Raw genomic sequence first — 20,035 nt, forward strand, 5'->3', positions numbered from 1 at the left:
TCTCCAATCCACCTGGGCAAGCTCCTCTCTCATGCCTCTGTAATTCCCTTTATTCCATTGTGATATTGATACATGTGACTTATCCTTCTCCCTCTCAAATTGCAGCATGAATTCAATGATATTACGATCACTGCCTCCTAAGGGTTCCTTTACGTTAAGCTCCCTAATAAGATCTGGATTATTACACTGCACCCAATCTAAGACAGCCTTTCCTCAAGTGGGCTCAATCACAAGCTGTTCTAAAAAGCCGTCTCGTAGGCATTCAACAAATTTCCTCTCTTGCAATCTGACATCAATCTGAGGTTCCTAATCCCCTTGCATATTTAAGTCTCACATTACAATTGAAGTCTCACATTACAATTGGTGCCAATCCCCTTATTACATGCCTTTTCCAGGTCCCTTTGCAATCTCAACCCCACATTTTGTCTACTATTTGGAGGCCTAACTATGATTCCCATAATTTTTTTTTACCCTTGTGTTTCTTAGCTCCACCCACAAAGATTCAACATTCACTGGCCCTATGTCACCTCTTTCTGAAGATGTAATTCCATCTCCTACCAACAAAGCCACACCACCGCCTATGCCTTTCTGCCTGTCCTTTCAATACAAAATATATATCCTTTGATGTTAAGCTCCAAACTATGGCCTTCTTTCAACCATGACTTAGTGATGCCCACAACGTCATACTGACCAATCTCTAATTGCACCATGAATTTATCCACCTTATTCCGAAGGCTACACACACAATACAGCACCTTCAATCTTGCATTCTTTGCTTTTTTGAATTTTGCCTCTGTGGTACAATTTAACTCTTTGCTCTGTCTGCACTTGTACCCATGTCCCTTTTGAATAGAGATGAGGAATAATTTCTTTAGCCAGATGGTGGTGAATCTGTGGAATTCATTGCCACAGATGGCTGTGGAGGCCAAATCATTGTGTATACTTAAAGTGGAGGTTGATAGGTTCTTGATTAGTCAGGATGCCAAAAGTTATGGGGAGAAAGCAGAAGAAAGGGGTTTAGATCGATAACAAATCAGCCATGATTGAATGGGCCATATGGCCTAATTCTGCTCCTATATCCTATGGTTTTATAGTTTTATAGAGATGTATATCTATCTGGTTACCAAAAACTTGTGTTTTCATTGCTGGCTGGAAGCATTAATCCTAATGTAATCTGTAGAAGGGAGATGGACAGTAGACATTCTGGTTTGAGACCCTTCATCAGGACTGATAACCGGTATAAAGAGATGTGGGGAAGGGCTGAGGCAAGAGCTGGTAATTGATGGGTAGATCCAAGTGAAGAGGGGTGAATGGCAGATGGGGGAGGGAAGAGTACAAATAGCGGCAGGAAGCTGGGAGGTTAGACTTAGACGCAACAAAAGACTGCAGAAGATCAGGAAGATGAAGCTTTGAACTTGCCCTCATAAAACATAAGGGTAAATATCTAGTCATCAAAAACCTACAATGTTATAATAACATCAAACTTCAAATATAGTTGATTATCTAAAAGCCAAATTAATCCATAAGTAATTAGACTGCACTATTTTAACTCCAGTATCAAACTAGGTACAATTGTCATAAGAAATGGAATAATAGCTGACGCTTCCCTCAGCGATATGCTGATATTAAAACCATTTATAATTAGTTCCATCACTTTATAATCAGCATAAAATGACATTTATTTTACAATAGGAATAGTACAATTCCTTTGGAATGTAAGGTAGTACATCTAATTTGTTCCTTTGCCTAGTGTTATGAAGTCTTGGCAGAAGCACTGACAGCTTTAAAGGGGAAAATGTCAGTCAGTGGTGAAAAGTATGAAAAAATCTCCGTATTTATTCTCAACCCCAAATCCATAACCATGGGTCAGCTGTATGGCGAATTTGATCTATTAACTCATGAATGGTAAGTACAATTGGATTGTTTTAAGTCCCTACCACAAAATCACATTGCTGCTGTGGTTGCTGATTAACTATACCCTGACAACTTGCATTAATTAATCAATCACACTTTATTTATTTGTACACAGGGGAACAGCATGACCCTTGTCACCAAACCCATCTAAAGTTTGAATAAAGGAATAATATATAGAAATTGACTAGTTAGATACAGATATTGACCAGTTGGTAGGCTTGTGAATGTTCAAATTCCTTATTTGCATAATCAATCAGAATTGCACTTCTGTAATACAGGTATTAAAGCCAAAATAAGCTAAATGGTAAAGGTCAATAGTACATACTTAGGAATTAGCAAAGTGACTAATAGTAAACATCACTCTGGAATTTTTTATTTCCACCTATCTTGTTTCATTATATCAAATGGCTCTTGACCCCTGCTGTGCAACAGGGAGCAAGCTCTTCAAGGACCTTTCTTCCCTGGATTAACTGCACACTATCTGTCAACTATCCTTGCCTGGACATTATCTTAGCCCTTGCCTTATGGTGACTCCACACGACATATCATGAGCAGTATTGCAATGTTTAAAACTTGGTGGTGCAAAAATTATATATACTGTTGCAGAATATATTTAATGACACTATATTGATCCACTTTCATTTATTATTATTACTCTGTGATCTCAGATAGAAGTTTTGCATTTATCACGGGGCCTTTCATGACTGAAATGTAGTTGCAAAACTCTTAAGTGGTCATTAATTACCTAGTGAGGAGTAAACATCGCAGTATTGTTGGAAAAACGAAAAACAAATTATGTATGGCAAATAACTATCAAACAGCAACATAACAATGACTAGATAAATAAAGTTAGTGATATTCTTTGAGGGAAATATTCACCAGGACAAAGGAACTGATCTCAAGACCCTAATTGTGAAGATTGTGGGGATTACTGAGAGGATCTTCGGGATCTCTCTTCTGTTGAGGTATTTGCCGGGAGCACACAGGGCCTTTGGCATTGACATTGATCCCTCCAATCTGTCCAAAAGTCTCTTTGAACCCAACCCCTCCCCCCACCCCACCAACAGCAAGCAGGAGATACCGTAACATTAGGACAAGAATTGTTAATATGGGAAACAACTTCTTCCCCCAGGCCATGAGACTGCTGAACTTCCTGCCACCACCCAGGTCTCACCACATATGAAGTGCCAGTAGTATTATACTGTTTCCTTTTTAACTTGTGTCATAAATGCACCTTATTGTTTGTTAATTTATTTGTAATATTACCTTGATTTGTGTGTGTGAGTGTGTATACTGTGTTGTTCACCTTGGTCTGGAGGAACGTTGTTTTGTTTGGTGGTATACATTTGTACAGTTGAAATGATGATAAACTTGAACTGTTGCTTTCAAGTATGCTGCAGAATATGTATGCTTATGTGAAATAGGACGCAGAGTTTCAGCTTAGAATCTTGTCCAAGTGATCAGATCTTCTACAATGTAACAATCCCTCAGAATTGTACTGGTTTATCAAGAAATTTGATAAAATGCTTTTAAAGCAAGCATTATGAAGAAATCCAACATTACTAATAATTGCAATGCTTTTCAGCTTACCATATATTTATCATTTAGAAGAGAATCCAAGCACTACACTCAATATGTCTTTTTGCAGGACTGATGGCATTTTATCATCATTAATTCGTGTTGGAGCAGCAGCTACTGACCAAGTGAAAAAATGGTATATGTTTGATGGGCCAGTAGATGCTGTATGGATTGAAAACATGAACACTGTCTTGGATGATAACAAAAAGCTATGCCTCAGCTCTGGAGAAATAATCAAACTCACCGAGGTAGGTAAATAAGAAGAACAATGAAAACTATGGAAAATCCCCATGGCTCAGCAATCAAATAGTTATGGGACGCAGCAACATATAAACTTGGATATTAATTTGATTTAGATTAGATTCAGACCTATTTGTCTCATCAAATCATACAGTGAAATGTGTTGTTTGTGTTAACAACCAATGTACCCAAGGATGTACTGGGAGCAGCCGCAAATGTTGCAACATATTCCAGCGCCAACATAGCATGCTCAGTATGCTCAGCGGGGCAGCGCAGAACACAATGTGACAAAGCATCAACAGTGAACCAAGCCTCGTTCCTCCCTCTCACCCATCCACACACATACACAATCTTCTATAAGCAGTGTCATGCCAGGGAGTTGCTGACTTAAGACAAAATATTGAGTCACAACAGTGAATGTGTGATGAAATGATTGTTCTCATACACTCACTGACTGTCATTACAGAATTATATCATGAGATCCATTGGAAGCCATGGAAACAATACTTTTCTGCATAGATAGGCAAAATGTTAATCAAAGCAAGCAAATAAGTCCATACAAACCATGGCTATTTTCTTCACAAGTAAGTTAATGGACTGTGTGTCCTCTCTTAGGCCTATGTAAGGCAAGAGTCCATCTTATCGTACAAGAGAGAGAGGGGAGAAGAGAGAACGTCTGGGGTGGGTGGGGTCTTTGTTTATGCTGGGAGCTTACTGAGGCAGTGAGAAGTTCAGACAGTGCATTGAAGGGAGGCTGGTTCTTGTGATGTGCTGAACTATGTTCACAACTCTGCAGTTTACTGCAGTCACGTCATCCCTCTACCATTCTATTATAATCATTAACAAAATTTACTTAATAAATTCCAATTACTTCAAATCTCTCCGCTTTATTTCATCTCTCTTGCCTCCACCCAAGCACTTCATAGATCATTCTACATTTTTTCTTGTTGATATGTATTTTTTCATCTCTCCTTGTTGACTGTCTTCTTCCACAAACTTTAACCTGAAATAACTTCCTGTTATGATAAATGGTTGTCACCCGAAATTTTATTCCAACCTCCACAAATATTGTCTAACCTGCTAAGTATTTTGAACATTCAGTAGCAGGGATTCTATTCTAAAGCCCTTGGTTTGCAAATGATCTATGTTTTAACATTAGAGTCATAGAAAACTACAGCACAAAAAGGGGCACTTTGGCCCATCACATCTGTGCCAAACCACAAACTGTCCAGCCCCATTGACCTGCACCCAGACCATAGCCATACCCCACTATCTATCCAAACTTCTCTTAAGCCTTGAAATTGAAATCGCATCCACCACAGCTCACTCCACACTCTCATGACCCTATGAGTGAAAAAGTTTCCCCTCATTTTCCCCTAAAACATTTCACCTTTCACCCTTAACAGATGGCCTGTAGTTGTAGTCTCACCCAACTTTAGAGGAAAAAATCTTTTTGCATTTACCCTATCTATACCCCTCAATTTTATATATATCTATCAAATTTCCCCTTAGACTTCCATGTTCTAGGAAATAAAGTTCTAACCTGTTCAGCCTTCCCTCCAGTACCAGCAACAACCAGCAATTTTCTCTGTACTCTTTCAGTCTTATTTACACCTTTCCTGTAGAGTACAGAGAATGCTGAATCATTGTGGGTAGAATTAAGAAACGGCAAGGGTAAAAACAAAATTAAAAGGATCATATATGGGCGTCCAAATAATAGTCATTGTGGAGTTGTGATTGCAAAGGGGTCTAGAAAAGCACGTACAGATCCACAATCCCTTATCCGAAATTCTGAAATCCAAAAAGCTCCGAAAACTGAAGTTTTTTTCACCAACAGCTGACGTCACTCAGGTGCGACGTGGCAGCACTAGCAGAGGCCACCAGACGTCCATTGTGGCTCAGCACTCGTACAGGTTACATGTGCATTTGCTGTTCGCTGACATTTTGTGTTCACTGTTGACTTTGTGTTTAATTTCACTGTGAAAATGTAAAAAGAGCTGCAGATACCCATATGGGTAACAATGAAAAAAAAGGAAGCATCTATCATCAATAACGCAGAAAGTGGAGTTATTGCAGAAGCTTGATCGTGGTGTGTCTTTGCGGTGTCTTACTGAACAATATGGTGTCAGAACTACCACTGTATATGATTTAAAGAAACAGAAAGACAAGTTACTGAAGTTTTATAGTGACAGTGATGTTCGACATTTATTCCAATAAGTCATTTACCATGTGTTTGATTCAGTTCGTTTGAAGCTGTATATTTTTATGTTTTATTGAATGTTTTTGTTGGAAGTAAAATATTTTTCTTGTCACTATTCCCTAAACAATACAGTATAACAACTATTTACATAGCATTTACATTGTATGAGGTATTATAAGTAATCTAGAGATGATGTATACGGGAGGATGTGTGTAGGTCTGGAGCTCCGCCTGGTCCTAAAGTCCACCTGCACAGAGACAGGTTAAAAAAGGGACTTGAGCATACCTGTTTTATGGTATCCGTGGGGGGTCCCGGAACCAATAAAAGGGGATTCTGAGATCCGAAAAATTCTGAATTCCGAAATGCAACTGGCCCCAAGGATTTCGGATAAGGGATTGTGGACCTGTAATAAGGGTAATGTCACAATTGTAATGGGGGACTTCAATATGCAAGGGGATTGAAAAAATTGGGTTGGTGTCAGATCACAAGAGAGGGAATTTGTTAAATGCCTGCAAGATGGCTTTTTAGAGAAGTTTGTGATTCAGCCTACTTGGGGAAAGGCTATCTTAGATTAGGTGTTGTGTAATTACCCTGATCTTATTAGGGAGCTGGAACCCTTAGGAGGCAGTGATCATAATATCATTGAAGTCATACTGCAATTTGAGAGGGAAAAGGATAAGTCATATGTATCAATATTGCAATGGAATAAAGGGAATTACAGAGGATCACTAGGGACCCTAGTCACCCCAACCACAAACTGTTCCAGCTGCTACCATCTGGGAAACAGTACTGTAGCATAAAAGCCAGGACCAACAGGCTATGGGACAGCTTCTTCACAAGGCCATCAGACTGATTAATTCACGCTGATACAATTGTATTTCTACGCTATATTAACTGCCCTGCTGTACATACTATTTATTACAAATGACTACATATTGCATATTTAGATGGAGATTTTACTCATGTATGTGAAGGAAGTAAGTAATAAATTCAGTTCAATTCAAATAAGAGAGGAGCTTGCCCAGATGGATTGGAGGAGGATATATGCAGGGATGATGGCGGAGTGGAGATGGCTGAAGTTTCTGGGAGCAGTTCACAAGGCACAGAATAGATATGTCCCACAGAAGAAGTTGTTCTCAAAAGGCAGAGGTAGGCAACTGTGGCTGACAAGGGAAGTTAAGGACTGCAGAATAAGCAAAGGAAAGAGCATATAAAGTAGCAAACACGAGTGGGAAGTTGGATGATTGGGAAGCTTTTAAAATCCAACAAGAGGCAACTAAAAAAGCTATAAGAAGGGAAAAGATTAAATATGAGGGCAAACTAGCCAATAATAGGAAGCAGGATACTAACAGTTTTTGCAGTCATATAAAGAGTAAAGGGAAATGAGAGTTTATATTGGACACTGGAAAATGATGCTGGTGAGGTAGTAATGGGGGACAAAGAAATGGCAGATAAACATTATGAGTACTTTGCATCAGTCTTCACTGTGCAAGACACGAGCAGTGTGCCAGAGGTCCGTGAGTGTCAGGGAGCAGGAGTGAGTGCCATTGCTATTACAAAGGAAAAAGTGCTAGGCAAACTCAAAAGTGGAAAAATCACACAGTCTACATCATGTAGTCTACTCTAGACAGTCTACATCCCAGAGTCCTGAAAGAGGTTGCTGAACAGATATCGGATGCATTGGTCGTGATCTTTCAAGATCATGCTTGATTCTGGAATGGTCCCAGAGGACTGGAAAATTGAAAATGACACTCCACTCTTTAAGAAGGGAGGAAGGCAAAAGGAAGGAAATTATAGGCCAGTTAGCCTAACCTCAGTGTTCGGGAAAGTGTAAGAGTCTATTATTAAAGATGAGGTTTTGGAGTACTTGGAGACTAATAATAAAATGTAAAAGTTAACATGGTTTCTGCAGAGGGAAATCTTGCCTGACAAGTCTGTTAGAGTTCATCAAGTAGGTAACCAGCAAGGTGGACAAAGGAGAGGCAGTGGACGTCATTTACTTGGATTTTCAGAGGGCATTTGATAAGGTGCCATACATGAGGCTGCTTAACAAGTTAAAATCCTGTGGAGTTACAGGAAAGATACTAGCATGGATAGAGGAATGGCTGACAGGCAGGAGGCAGCGAGTGGGAATAAAGGTGGCCTTTTCTGGTTGGCTGTCAGTGACTAGTGGTGTTCCTCAGGGGTCAGTATTGGAACCGCTGCTTCTCACATTGTTTGTCAATGATTTAGATAATGGAATTGATGGCTTTGTAGCAAAGTTTGTGGATGATACAAAGATAGGTGGAGGGGCAGGTAGTGCTGAGGAAGCAATGCAATTGTAACAGGACTTAGACAAATTGGAAGAATGGGCAAAAAAGTGGCAGATGGAATACAGTGTTGGGAAATGTATGATAATTCATTTTGGTAAAAGGAACAAAAGTGCAATTATATAAATGGGGAGAAAGTTCAAACATCAGAGGGGCAGGGAGACTTAGAAGACCTTGTGCAAGACTCCCAGAAGGTTAATTTACAGGTTGAGTCTGTGGTAAAGGCGGCAAATGCAATGTTGGCATTTATTTCAAGGGGAATAGAATATAAAAACCAAAGAGATACTGCTGAGGTTTTATAAGACACTGGTCACTTGGAGTATTTGGACCCCATATCTCAGAAAGGATGTGTTGTCATTGGAGAGAGTCCAGAGGAGGTTCACGGGGGTGATTCCAAGAATGAAGGGGTTAACATATGAGAAGTGTTTAGCAGCTTTGGGCCTGTGCTCACTGGAATTTAGAAGAATGGATCTCATTGAAACCTACTGAATGTTGAAAGGACTAGATAAGGTGGATGTCAAGTGGATGTTTCCTATGGTGGGGGTATCCAGAACCAGAGGGCAAAATTGAAGGGTCACCTTTTAGAACAGAGGTAAGGAGGAGTTGTTTTTTAAGTCAGAGTGTAGTGAATCTGGAATGCTGTGCCACAGACTGCGGTGGAGGCCAATTCCGTGGGTATATTTAAAGTCACGGATAGTTTCCTGATTCATTGGGACATCAAAGGAAATGACAAGAAGGTAGGTGTATGGGGTTGAATGGGATCCAGGATCAGTCATGAGGTAATGGCAGAACAGATTTGATGGGCTGAATGGCCTAATTCTGCTCCTTTGTCTTATGGTCTAAGTGACCAAAACTGCACACAATACTCCAAATTAGTAGCAATGTCATATACAACTTCAACATAACATCTGTAATTCCTGTACTCAAAACTTTGATCTATGAAGGCCAATGTGCCAAAACCTTTCTCTACAACCTGTGACACTACCTTCAATGAATTATGGACCTGTATTCCCCAATCCCTTTGTTCTACTGCACTCTGCAGTGCCCTACCGTTCACTGTAAAACCAATTCTGGTTGGTCCTCCCAAAATGCTACACCTCATGCTTACCTACATTAAATTACATCTGCTGTTTTTCAGCACATTTTTCCCAACTGGTCCAGATTCCACCACAAGCTTCGATAGCCTTCCTCACTGTCCACTACACGCCCAATCTTGGTGTCACCTGCAAATTTGCTGATCCAGTCAATCACATTATCATCCGTAGTATTGATATAGATGACAAACTACAATAGACCCAGCACAGATCCCTGCGGCACACCACTAGTCACAGCCCTCCAGTCAGAGAGGTAACTGTCTACCACCAGTCTCTGGCTTCTCCCACAAGACCAATGTCTAATCCAATTTACTACCTCATCTTAGAGCTTGATATAGAAGTAACTTGACATTTATAATCTTTTTACCTTTTTTTCAGGTGATGACAATGATGTTTGAGGTGGAGGATTTAGCAGTGGCCTCTCCTGCCACTGTCTCTCGTTGTGGAATGGTCTACTTGGAGCCCAGCATTTTAGGACTTAAGCCATTTATTGAATGCTGGCTTAGGAAAGTACCCCCAGTCATAGAACCCTACAAAATGAAACTGGAGCTACTCTTTAATAATTTCCTGGAGGTCAGTAACTTCTTCTGTATTGGATCACCTCAGAGGTTTATGTTGCTATTGTTACGAGGATCAACCTCAATAATAATGATCGGTTAGACACAGAGAGAATCTGTATTTACTGATGTGTCTCAACTAACAAGCACGTGAATTTACAAACTAACTAACTAGGTTTCCCTGAACTTCCACAATCAGTCAAAGAAGAGAAAAGGTAGTACCCATGAAAAAAAGGCAACACACACAAAATGCTGGAGGAACTCAGCAGGTCAGGCAGCATCCATGGAAAAGAGTACAGTTGACATTTCGGGCTGAGACCTTTCAGCAGGACTGGGGATAAAAAGATGAGGAGTCAGAGTTAAAAGGTGGAGGGAAGGGAGGAAGAAACACAAGGTGATAGGTTCAACCAGGAGTGGGGGAGAGAGGGGTGAAGTAAAGAACTGGGAAATTGATTAGTGCAAGAATTGGGAATGGGGAATGGTGAAGCAGAGGGGAGGGAAATTACTGGTAATGACCCTCCTCTTCACCATTCCCAATTCACTTTACCCTCTCTCACATCATCTCCTGATCTGCCCTTTACCTCCCTCTGGTGGTCCTCCCCCTTTTCTTTCTTCCATGGCCTTTGTCCTTTCTTATCAGATTCCTCCTTCTCCAGCCCTGTATCTCTTTTACCAATCATCTTCCCAGCTCGTTATTTCACTCCTCACAATTGCACCGATAACCTTGTGTTTCTTCCTCCCCTCCCACACCTTCTGACTCTGAGTCCTCGTCTTTTTTGTTTCTGCAGTCCTGATGAAGGGTTTCGGCCCGAAATATCAACTATACATTTTCCATAGACGCTGTCTGGCCTGTTGAGTTACTCCAGCATTTTGTGGTATTGCTTGGATTTTCAGCATCTGCAGATTTTCTTTTGTTTGTGATTGGACCCAGGAAAAAGTGTCTATATTGGCCAGGTGTTCTTCTTGATCTCCATGTAATCTCCACATTTCCAATGTGGGGTCATCCACTTCTACAATTGTTGGTCTTCACAAAGTTGCTGCTCCCTGTACTCATGAAATCCTTATTCTTTTCCTTATCTGATCAACCTATTATGTTCAAATTTTGTTGGCTCAAGGTTATCAACTGACATATGTGAGCTTTTTATTGGATATAGCCAAGGCTATAAGCAGTATTCCTTTATGGGTCTCCTTTCAGCCGTGCGCCTGAGGTGATTTCTTTCCGACTCAGACTGGTTCGAACCAGTCTAACCAGATCAGCCTAACACTGGGCCCAGATGATTAGTTAACAGACTGTTCTTTCTGCAAGCTTGCCACTTTACAAATTAAGAACTTCTTATCTGAAAATAGCCTCAGGTTTAACAGATCATTAGCAGAAACTCCTGTGTTCTGGTTCAGCTACCCTTGAACAAGAACCAGTTCACAAACAGTTCACAAAACAGTGGCTACAAGGACAGTCTCACAAAATGGCCTCATTTCTATTTGCTAATTCAGAGATTGCAGTTCTTTCTGGCCAACACTATATTTGAACATTGATGTATAGTACATAGATGGTTATCTCCGGAAACCTCTACAAAAATGTAACAACCAGGCAGCAATTAACTACCAAGCAGAATACTAAAACAATAATTACCTTTTAAAACCAATATAGTATATATTACACTGCTGCCATCTAAAAAACAGAACTAAAAAAGTTACAGATATTCAGGTATCCACCTTTACAAATTTACAGATTCAGACACAACACGGGTCTTCCACTCTCTGGGGCATCTTAAGCTGTTCTACTGAGACTGATGTCTTTGCAGTGTTCACCCTGGATGCTGACTGAACACCAACTTTAGGATTTACTGTGGGGCCCTGTATCACTATTCTGTCTGCATCTTACTTGTATTTTTACTGTGATGTTCTCCTCTAGCACATTTTACAACAGCTGACTGAATATGGCATCAACTCTTACATCTTAGGAATCATGTAAATAACAAACAATCTGCATGAAGCATCCTGAAATTTATGTTGACTGTCATTAGTACACCTGAATGACTTCTCTCAGATCGCGCCCGGATGTCCGTGTGTAGTCAGGAGGTCAAAATGCTCACGTGTTTTTATTCTCTCAAAAATATTTTTATTTCTGTCTGGGGTGGAGGTGTCTTTCTTTGGCTAGGTTTCCTTCCCTCAATGTGGCTATACAAAGTTTCCAAAGTTAGACTGGTGGAGTTACTTAACACATTTTTAAACACATTTTTGATATGTAGCCAACTCTTCTGTGGTGAAAGGTTAGATGTTCTTGCTGATAATGATAATAACGTTGTCCCACTCATTTCATATACCTGCCTTTGAATAAACATTTTTCAATTTCTTCACCTCTGATTTTGAGAGATTGTTGACACTTACTGTGTACACAATGTGATTCTTGAGCCTCAGTCTTCATTATTGACTGCTTTTACAATCTAGCTAAATTTCTGGGTTCTACCCCACTCAGTCACACAGTTCATAGCATTGGTGATTGCACTGTCCTATCCTCATCACCAGTGTAGAGTCAACAAATGCATTGGAGGCTCAACAGAGTTGTGGAGGCCTTAGGTACTTACATAGAACATGGCAGTTTATTAATATGTCTCCAGAGTATAGAGAAAGGTCTGTTCATATAAAGTACAGCACAATGTAATCCTGTTGGCTATGGTGTCATCATTTAGATTTGATTACAGAATCGCTGTGGAGAATCCTGCAGAAACCTGTAAGGTTTTAGAGCAAACACGAGGAAATCTGCTGATGCTGGAAATTCAAACAACAACACACACAAAATGCTGGTAGAACACAGCAGGCTAGGCAGCATCTATAGGGAGAAGCGCTGTCGACGTTTCGGGCCGAGACCCTACATCAGGTTTCAGAGTCCAGTTTGACTATACAGCTTACCCTGTGAGAAGTTCCGCCTGTAGCTATCTAATTATATACAGTATTTGAAGTGCACAGGGAATATGAATTAATGAATGATCTCTAAAAGATTTGCTTGTAACAATCATGTGTTATTTGACTGACCTTGGATTTAATACACAATTACCCCAGTTCCTACACTCCTCATACACTGCAGCCCTTTTGCAGAATTTCTTGTTACACAATGGAGTCCAAGTACCTACACTCCCTTTTACACTCTGGAGCTCTGTTCCCACACTCTCTCCAACCCATCAGGGCCAGCACCTCCACTTCCCAATTCCTTGAAACTCACCTCATCCTGTTTCCCACTTTCCTTTGAAACTTACAAGGGTCTTATTTCTCATGCTCCGTCTGAACTAATTGGTTTTACTGAAAATGGGTTATTCTACTGTGTAACATGTAAAAGGTTTCATTGGAAGTTCTTGGAGAATTAATCAGAATAACATACAATGGTCTAGAAAATCAGCTAGCCTTAAATTACCAAACTCCTGATCACACTGGATAAATGGAGTTTTACTGTAACTAGGAAACCATATATGTACTAAAGAATTAGATATGAATGAGATTGACTTTGCCAGAGCCTGATTTCACTAGAATAAATTCTTATTTCTTTTGTTGCACTTCAGCATATAGGGTCAATGTCTCTTAAATAAATACATTTATAAACCAAACAATCTTAACTTTTCTTCTTCTTCTTGTCACAGGAGTCAATTTTTCTTGTGAGGAAATCAGTGAATGAGGTGATCACCTCAGTGGATAGCAATCTTACCTTCAGCCTCCTGAAACTGATGGATTGCTTCTTTAATCCTTTGATGCCAAAAGAGGTCAGATTGTAATACATAAATTTCTTTAAAAAGCTCTACTTACAAATATAATAAAAAGGTAAAGGGAAAGATTGTCAAACTTGTTATATGTTATCTTCTGGCCACTATCGTTCTTATCCATTGCACTTATTGGTGGAGGCAAAAATAATCTTTAATTTAGGAAAGTAACTCTGGAAATCTGAAAGATCTTGATGATTGGAAGACTACCCACCTAAATACAGTGATGTTGGTTGCATTCAGATAACTGTCCAGTTTTCTTCAAGCTCATATTGCTCTGGATGTAGCTTGTAGATGGTGATAATAGTAGGTTAAAGAGGAGACCTCTTAACTATTAAACTAATTCTAATCTCATGAATAATGCGGCAGATCAGTAAAGATATACAGAATGTGTATTGTTTCAGTGGTCGGGGCATTGGTACAAGGACTTACAATTAAATGTAGATGATATAGAGCAGAGCAAGCAATCATGTAGAATTTTCTAGTACTATTTGTTAAGGAAGAAGTGGTGAACTAGAAGACTTGCTTCTTTTCTGCCAAGATTATTTGTTAATTTACTAGTGGTAACATTACGTTATGTGTTACGTATGAGTTATATGTACTGCGTTGTGCACTTTGATCTAGAGGAACATTGTTTTGTTTGGCTATATACGTGTGTACATGTAACTTGAACTTGAGATTTGATGTTTGCTTTTATCATGGTTCTGTTTTACTCATTGATACTCATGTCTTAAGAATAGCTCTGTGACATCAGCTTAGTTTATGGTAATGTGCATTATTTTAAGAGGTGTGTGCAAGATTTTGTATCTTGCCAGCTTTTTAGGGGATATGTATGAGCATTGTATGAACAATTTGATGTATGTGACCCCATAATCTTACACCAAAAGTTTTTCTTTTGTATGATTATTGCCTGTATCCTAGCTTGACATCACTCCACACCTTGTACAGGCCAGACTTCTGAACAATATTGTATGTTCCACTATAAGATCAATTTTTAGACAGTCATCTCCTTGGTGAAAGGATCAGGTTTTGACAGCATTTCTTCTTAATAGTTTTATAAAACTGGATATCATTTTTGTGCCATTTCTTTGCATCCTTTACTAGACAAGTTCATTGGTATCATATCAGCTGAGTCCAAAACAAGTTAGAATGTGTAGTCCATTTGTCTCTCCCAATTTTCCAAGACTTCTTGATTTAATTAATCAGATTTATTGTGTCATTGTGCAAAATACTTGGTTAACCAAGATTTCACAGTTCTAAAATCTAGATTCATCTTGCTGTCACTTATTTGAATGCTATTTTCTAACTCTGTCCAGTAAAACAGCAATTCAGCTAGTAAAATCATCTAGCCTTTGCCATCTATTGTCTTAATCATTTCAATCCTCTTCTAGGCAGCCTCCCATTTCCTACCACCTCCCTACCCAAATGCTTGAGCTCATCTGGATCTATTCCCTCAATATCCTACTGCTCACTGACCCTCATTGGTCCATGGCCTGGCTCTCAATTTAAATTTGGGTCTGAATCAGATTTATTATCACTAACTTATATGACATGTTGTTTGTGGCAGCAGTACAGGGCAGAGACAAAATTAAAATAAACTACAAAATAAAAGTGCAAAAAAAGACATGAGTCACTGACTGTTCAGAAATTTGATGGGGAAGAAGTTATTTTTGGATCGTTGACTGTAGGTCTTCAGGCCCCTCGACCTGCACCCTGATGGTAGTAATAAGAGGAAGGCAAGTTCCATATGGTGAGGATCCTTAGTAATGGATGCTGACTTCTTGAGGCACTGCCTCTTGAAGATGTCCTCAATGGTGAGGGGCATTTGTACCCATGATGGAGCTGGCTGAGTCTACAACTCTCTGCTGTCTCTTGCAATTCTATCCAATAGAGGCTCTATACCAGCCTGTGCTGCAGTCAGAATGCTCTCAATTATGTCATCCACATGAATTCATGATTGCATTGTGTTGGGCCTAGGAAAGATTCTCCAAGATGTTGACACAAAGGAGCTTAAATATGTTTTTTTAAACTATTTTTAAGTAATTTTGCCCTCCCTTTCTTTTAACTTCCAGCACAAAACCATAAGAAATGTAAGCACTGCTTTAATTCTGACTTCTTGGACATCCTCACTTCTAACACTTATGTCTTTTAGGCATCTTTTTAGGCTTGTTTCTTTGATCTATCCTAACTTCTCCTTATGTGGTTCAGTAACAAATCTGTTTGAAAATGGTCTGATGAACATTTGAAAATGTTAAAAGCAACATTAGAATACAAGCTGTTGTCCACACATACCTTTGCCTTTGAACTCCAACATTGTTGAAATCATGTTCATTGTAGAATTGTATTGAATTCTAACATTGTTGCCAGAACCTCAAAAGCTGGAATATCTCATCATCAATACCTTGCCTGTTTCCTAACAACAAGGTATTACCTAGACACAAGCAATTGGTTCATCCTTGTGTTTTCATTATTTTCAAACATGGTTGTTCCATGCAAAATATATCTTGCCATTTCATCTGTATTTCTCAATAATAAAGAAACTATTTTCTTTGAACAGGGTGAAAGAGGTTTTCCAATTGAAAAGCTGAAGTTATTGGATGACTTAATTGAACCCTGGTTTATTTTCTCCTTGATTTGGAGTGTTGGTTGTACTGGTGATGCTAAGGGTTACAGTATTTTCAGCAACTGGTTGAGACAGAAGATGGAGAAGGAGAAGGTATGTTAAAATATGATGGCTTATCGAGATTAAAAACATTCATATTAGAAACTCAGTCACTTGTAATGTTTATACACGAGGAAATCTGCAGATGCTGGAAATTCAAACAACACACACAGAATGCTGGTGGAACGCAGCAGGCCAGGCAGCATCTATAGGGAGAAGCACTGTCGACGTTTTGTGTGTGTCACTTGTAACGTTTTCATTCTTTCATGCCAACTTAATTTCATATTTTTAAGCCGTCTAACTGCCTTATGTATTTTTAGTTAATGGTTACAACATCTCCATATCAATTATAGAACAATCTTACTCAGTTATTCATCAATATATATTTAGTAAGAACAGCAGTTACTAGTGCTAGTTGTTAATTTTGCATACTTTAATGTAGAGACAAATAAACATTATCTGATGTTATTTTTTGGTAAAGTTTTGATGCCCTTATTTGCTGATCAGATTTATCTCAATTTTGTCACATTGGTAATTTAAGTTCATAATGTTGTTTACAATAAACGGAGATTACTACAAAACATGATGGCCACCTGTTTCTGGTACTCACAGCTGAATGACTCACCCTTACAATGCTCACCAAACTGCAGATTGGAACCTTAATCTTCATGTGGAAAGCCCTGGGCTTTATAGTCAAACACTGTTAATCTGTTATCTCACATAATGCTAGGACAGAGAAAAGACACAGTGGGATGGGTAGGGAGGTTGGTGGAAGATAGCGGAAGTGGGTGACTACCTGTCAGTCTCAAAAGTTGAAAGGTCAGAAGAGAGTAGTAGATTGTAAGCAAAGGGCATCAGGATATAGGAAGAACATGGTTGCAGAGAAGAAGACAAAATTATAGGTAGTTGGAAGCCAGAATCAGACATGTCATGAAATTTGTTGTTTTGTGGCAGTAGTACAGTGCAAGCCATAAGTTACAGTAAATAAAATAAAGGTATGAATGCCCAATAAATAAATATACAAGAAGTTATTGTAAGTTTAAATAAATAAATGTGAAAGCAAAATAATGGGATGTAGTGTTCATGGACCATTCAGAAATATGATGGCAGAAGGGAAGAAGTGTTGAGTGAGGGTCTTCAGCCTCCTGTACCTCCTTCCCGGTGATAGTAATGAGAAATGGGCATGTCCTGAATGGTGAGGTCCCTAGTGATGGGTGCTACATTCTTGAGGCAGTGTCTTTTGAAGATGTTCTCAGTGGTGCGAGATTGTGATAGTGCTGGCTGACTCTAAAGCCTCTCCAGCCTCTTGATCCTACACATTGCACTTCCATTCCAGGTGGTGATGCAATCATTCAGAATACTCTCCACCATACATCTGTAGAAATTTACCAGTATTTGGTAATGTATCAAATCTGCTGGAACTCCAAATGAAATATGGTCACTAGCATAACTTCTTAATGATTGCATCAATGTGTTGGGCCAGGGATAGATAGGGAGAAATTTTAAGGTGGATGAATAATTGGAGAATAATAACCAGGAAGAAAGATTGCAATAATGGTTGAGAAAATTTAGTATGTGAATAAATTGTGAGGTTGATTGACATTAATGGATATCATTGTAATTGCCCAGAGACCTATGTATATGCACATCTCATGCATGAATACAAGTATAACTGCCCAAGCAGAATTAGTAGAATTATCAGATTCTCCCAAGCAGAGTTCAGTTAAGGTGTGCAGGAAGGAGAAAATATAGGAATGTCTCCTTTTAAAGTTGGGTATCTTCTCCAAAGAAGAGAGGGATTAGTTTTATATAAACTACATAAAACCAGTCACAATCATTTATCATTTATCACCTATCTTGATTGACCAGGGAAATGTTCAGTTGTCTCCACTCTGGCTGAAATGAATAATCTTAAATTATCTTTTCCATTATAGATAGCATTGCGTTTCCCTGATGATGGGCTGGTGTATGATTATCAACTGGATGATGCTGGATTTTCCAATACAAGTCATGAAGAGGAGGACATTGAGAAAAGGGTGGGTTCATTTCTAGGTCTCTGCTACCAAGCATTTCACTGAATTGAATGGAGCTCCTTGTATAACCTCATATATTTTTGTTCTAATGTGAAACACTGGAATAATTACTAATGTGAACAATAATTAAATTACTAGACTGATAACCTGGGGATGCAACCAACTTTTCATCAGAGAAATCAGGGAACAGAGTAAATTAGATACAGATAGTTCAATGATTTAATAAAACAGCTTTAAGTTTATAGAAATGAATCTAATTTACCCTACAGGAAAGAAAATATTCCACCTTATCTGGTCTGGATCTCATATTACTCCAAGTATTAATTGCTCTCTGGCACCTAGTAACCCATTCATTTGTATTAAAAAACTTTAATGAGCATGAAACCAGATAAACCACCTGGCAGTGACATTGAATTTAGACAGGCAAAAGTGACTCCCAGTCCAAAAGCTCTCGGAAAACTCTCATCTTAGACAGCTTTGGGACTGCTGCCTAAACTGCCCCCACAGATGAGTCAAGCAACATCATCATCTATTTGTATTCATAGAATCATAATCTACAGACAGCGTCTTGGAGTCCTTCATCATAATTCCTAGGTGTGCCTTTTACCATGGACAGAACAGCGCACCAGAGGTGTCAGCATAGTGATTATTCTGCTGGAGGAAGTGAACCTACGAGTCCTCGATATTAATTCCAATTCAAACTCCAATTCAAAACAGGCTGGGGAACACCTGGCATTTTCCTAAACTGATAAATCACATTGAAGAAGCAGTACATATAGAAATGGCACAAAACATACATGGAAGAGGTCAGCAAGCATTGTGTCATAGCACCACCACAGATTGATTTGTGTAAGTTCTGAAAGCAAATGCCACATTTGATCGATATCAGGTCCTAATGAAACTTAACTGAGGGTCGAATCAATATAGCATAGTCATTACCAATCTAACTACTCCAGATACATGTACATGACAGTAATGGTAGGAATGCACAACTATATCCTCACCCTGGAATCCCACCTTCACTCAGAGGACACCTTGTTCTTAATGGTATACAACACAGCTAGCAGCTCAAAACTGGCCAAAAACGCTGGTCATCATTAGCAATAGAAATTCATTTCACTAAAATCTGTAGTTTCATGGAGAAATGCAGAAGGACATGTTGGGACCTGTACCAAGGATATCCTAGACTCGTAGAGTTAAAATACATGATAAACAGCAAGAACTTATGCAATCCCACCATGTCGACTCATGAATAGAGTCATGGAACACTACAGCACAAAAACATGCCCTTTGGCCCATCTGGTCTATGTCAAACTATTAATCTGCCTAGTCCATCAACCTGCACCTAGACCATTGCCCTCCATAATCCCTCCCATCCATGCACCTAACAAAAGCTTTCTTAAATGTTAAAATCAAACTGCATCCACCAGTTCTGCTGGCAGCTTGTTCCACACTTTCATACCCTCCAAGTGAAGAAGTTCTCTCTAATGTTCCTCTTAAACATTTCAACTTTCACCCTTAACCCATGACCTTGGTTCTACTTTCACCCAACCTCAGTGGAAAAAACACTGGTTACATTTACCCGATCTATACCCCTCTATCATATCTCCCCTCATTTTCCAACACTCAAGGGAATAAAGCCCTAGCCTGTTCAACCTTTCCCTGTCCAAATATTTATACATCTGGTCCCTTAGAATAC

The 20,035-nt window shown here is 39.2% G+C and overlaps 1 protein-coding gene across 1 annotated transcript in view; it reads left to right on the top strand.

The window, feature by feature from the left end:
• dnah1 (dynein, axonemal, heavy chain 1) overlaps positions 1-20,035 on the top strand; it is a 367,482-nt gene that overhangs the window by 204,693 nt on the left and 142,754 nt on the right. Inside the window, exons 36-41 of the mRNA XM_073072534.1 lie at positions 1,751-1,905; positions 3,563-3,740; positions 9,714-9,908; positions 13,525-13,644; positions 16,199-16,357; positions 18,238-18,339. Coding sequence (XP_072928635.1) covers positions 1,751-1,905; positions 3,563-3,740; positions 9,714-9,908; positions 13,525-13,644; positions 16,199-16,357; positions 18,238-18,339 — 909 coding nt within the window. The remainder of the gene's footprint in view (positions 1-1,750; positions 1,906-3,562; positions 3,741-9,713; positions 9,909-13,524; positions 13,645-16,198; positions 16,358-18,237; positions 18,340-20,035) is intronic.

Source organism: Hemitrygon akajei, chromosome 19 (assembly GCF_048418815.1).
Source record: "Hemitrygon akajei chromosome 19, sHemAka1.3, whole genome shotgun sequence".
Taxonomy (NCBI): Eukaryota; Metazoa; Chordata; class Chondrichthyes; order Myliobatiformes; family Dasyatidae; genus Hemitrygon; species Hemitrygon akajei.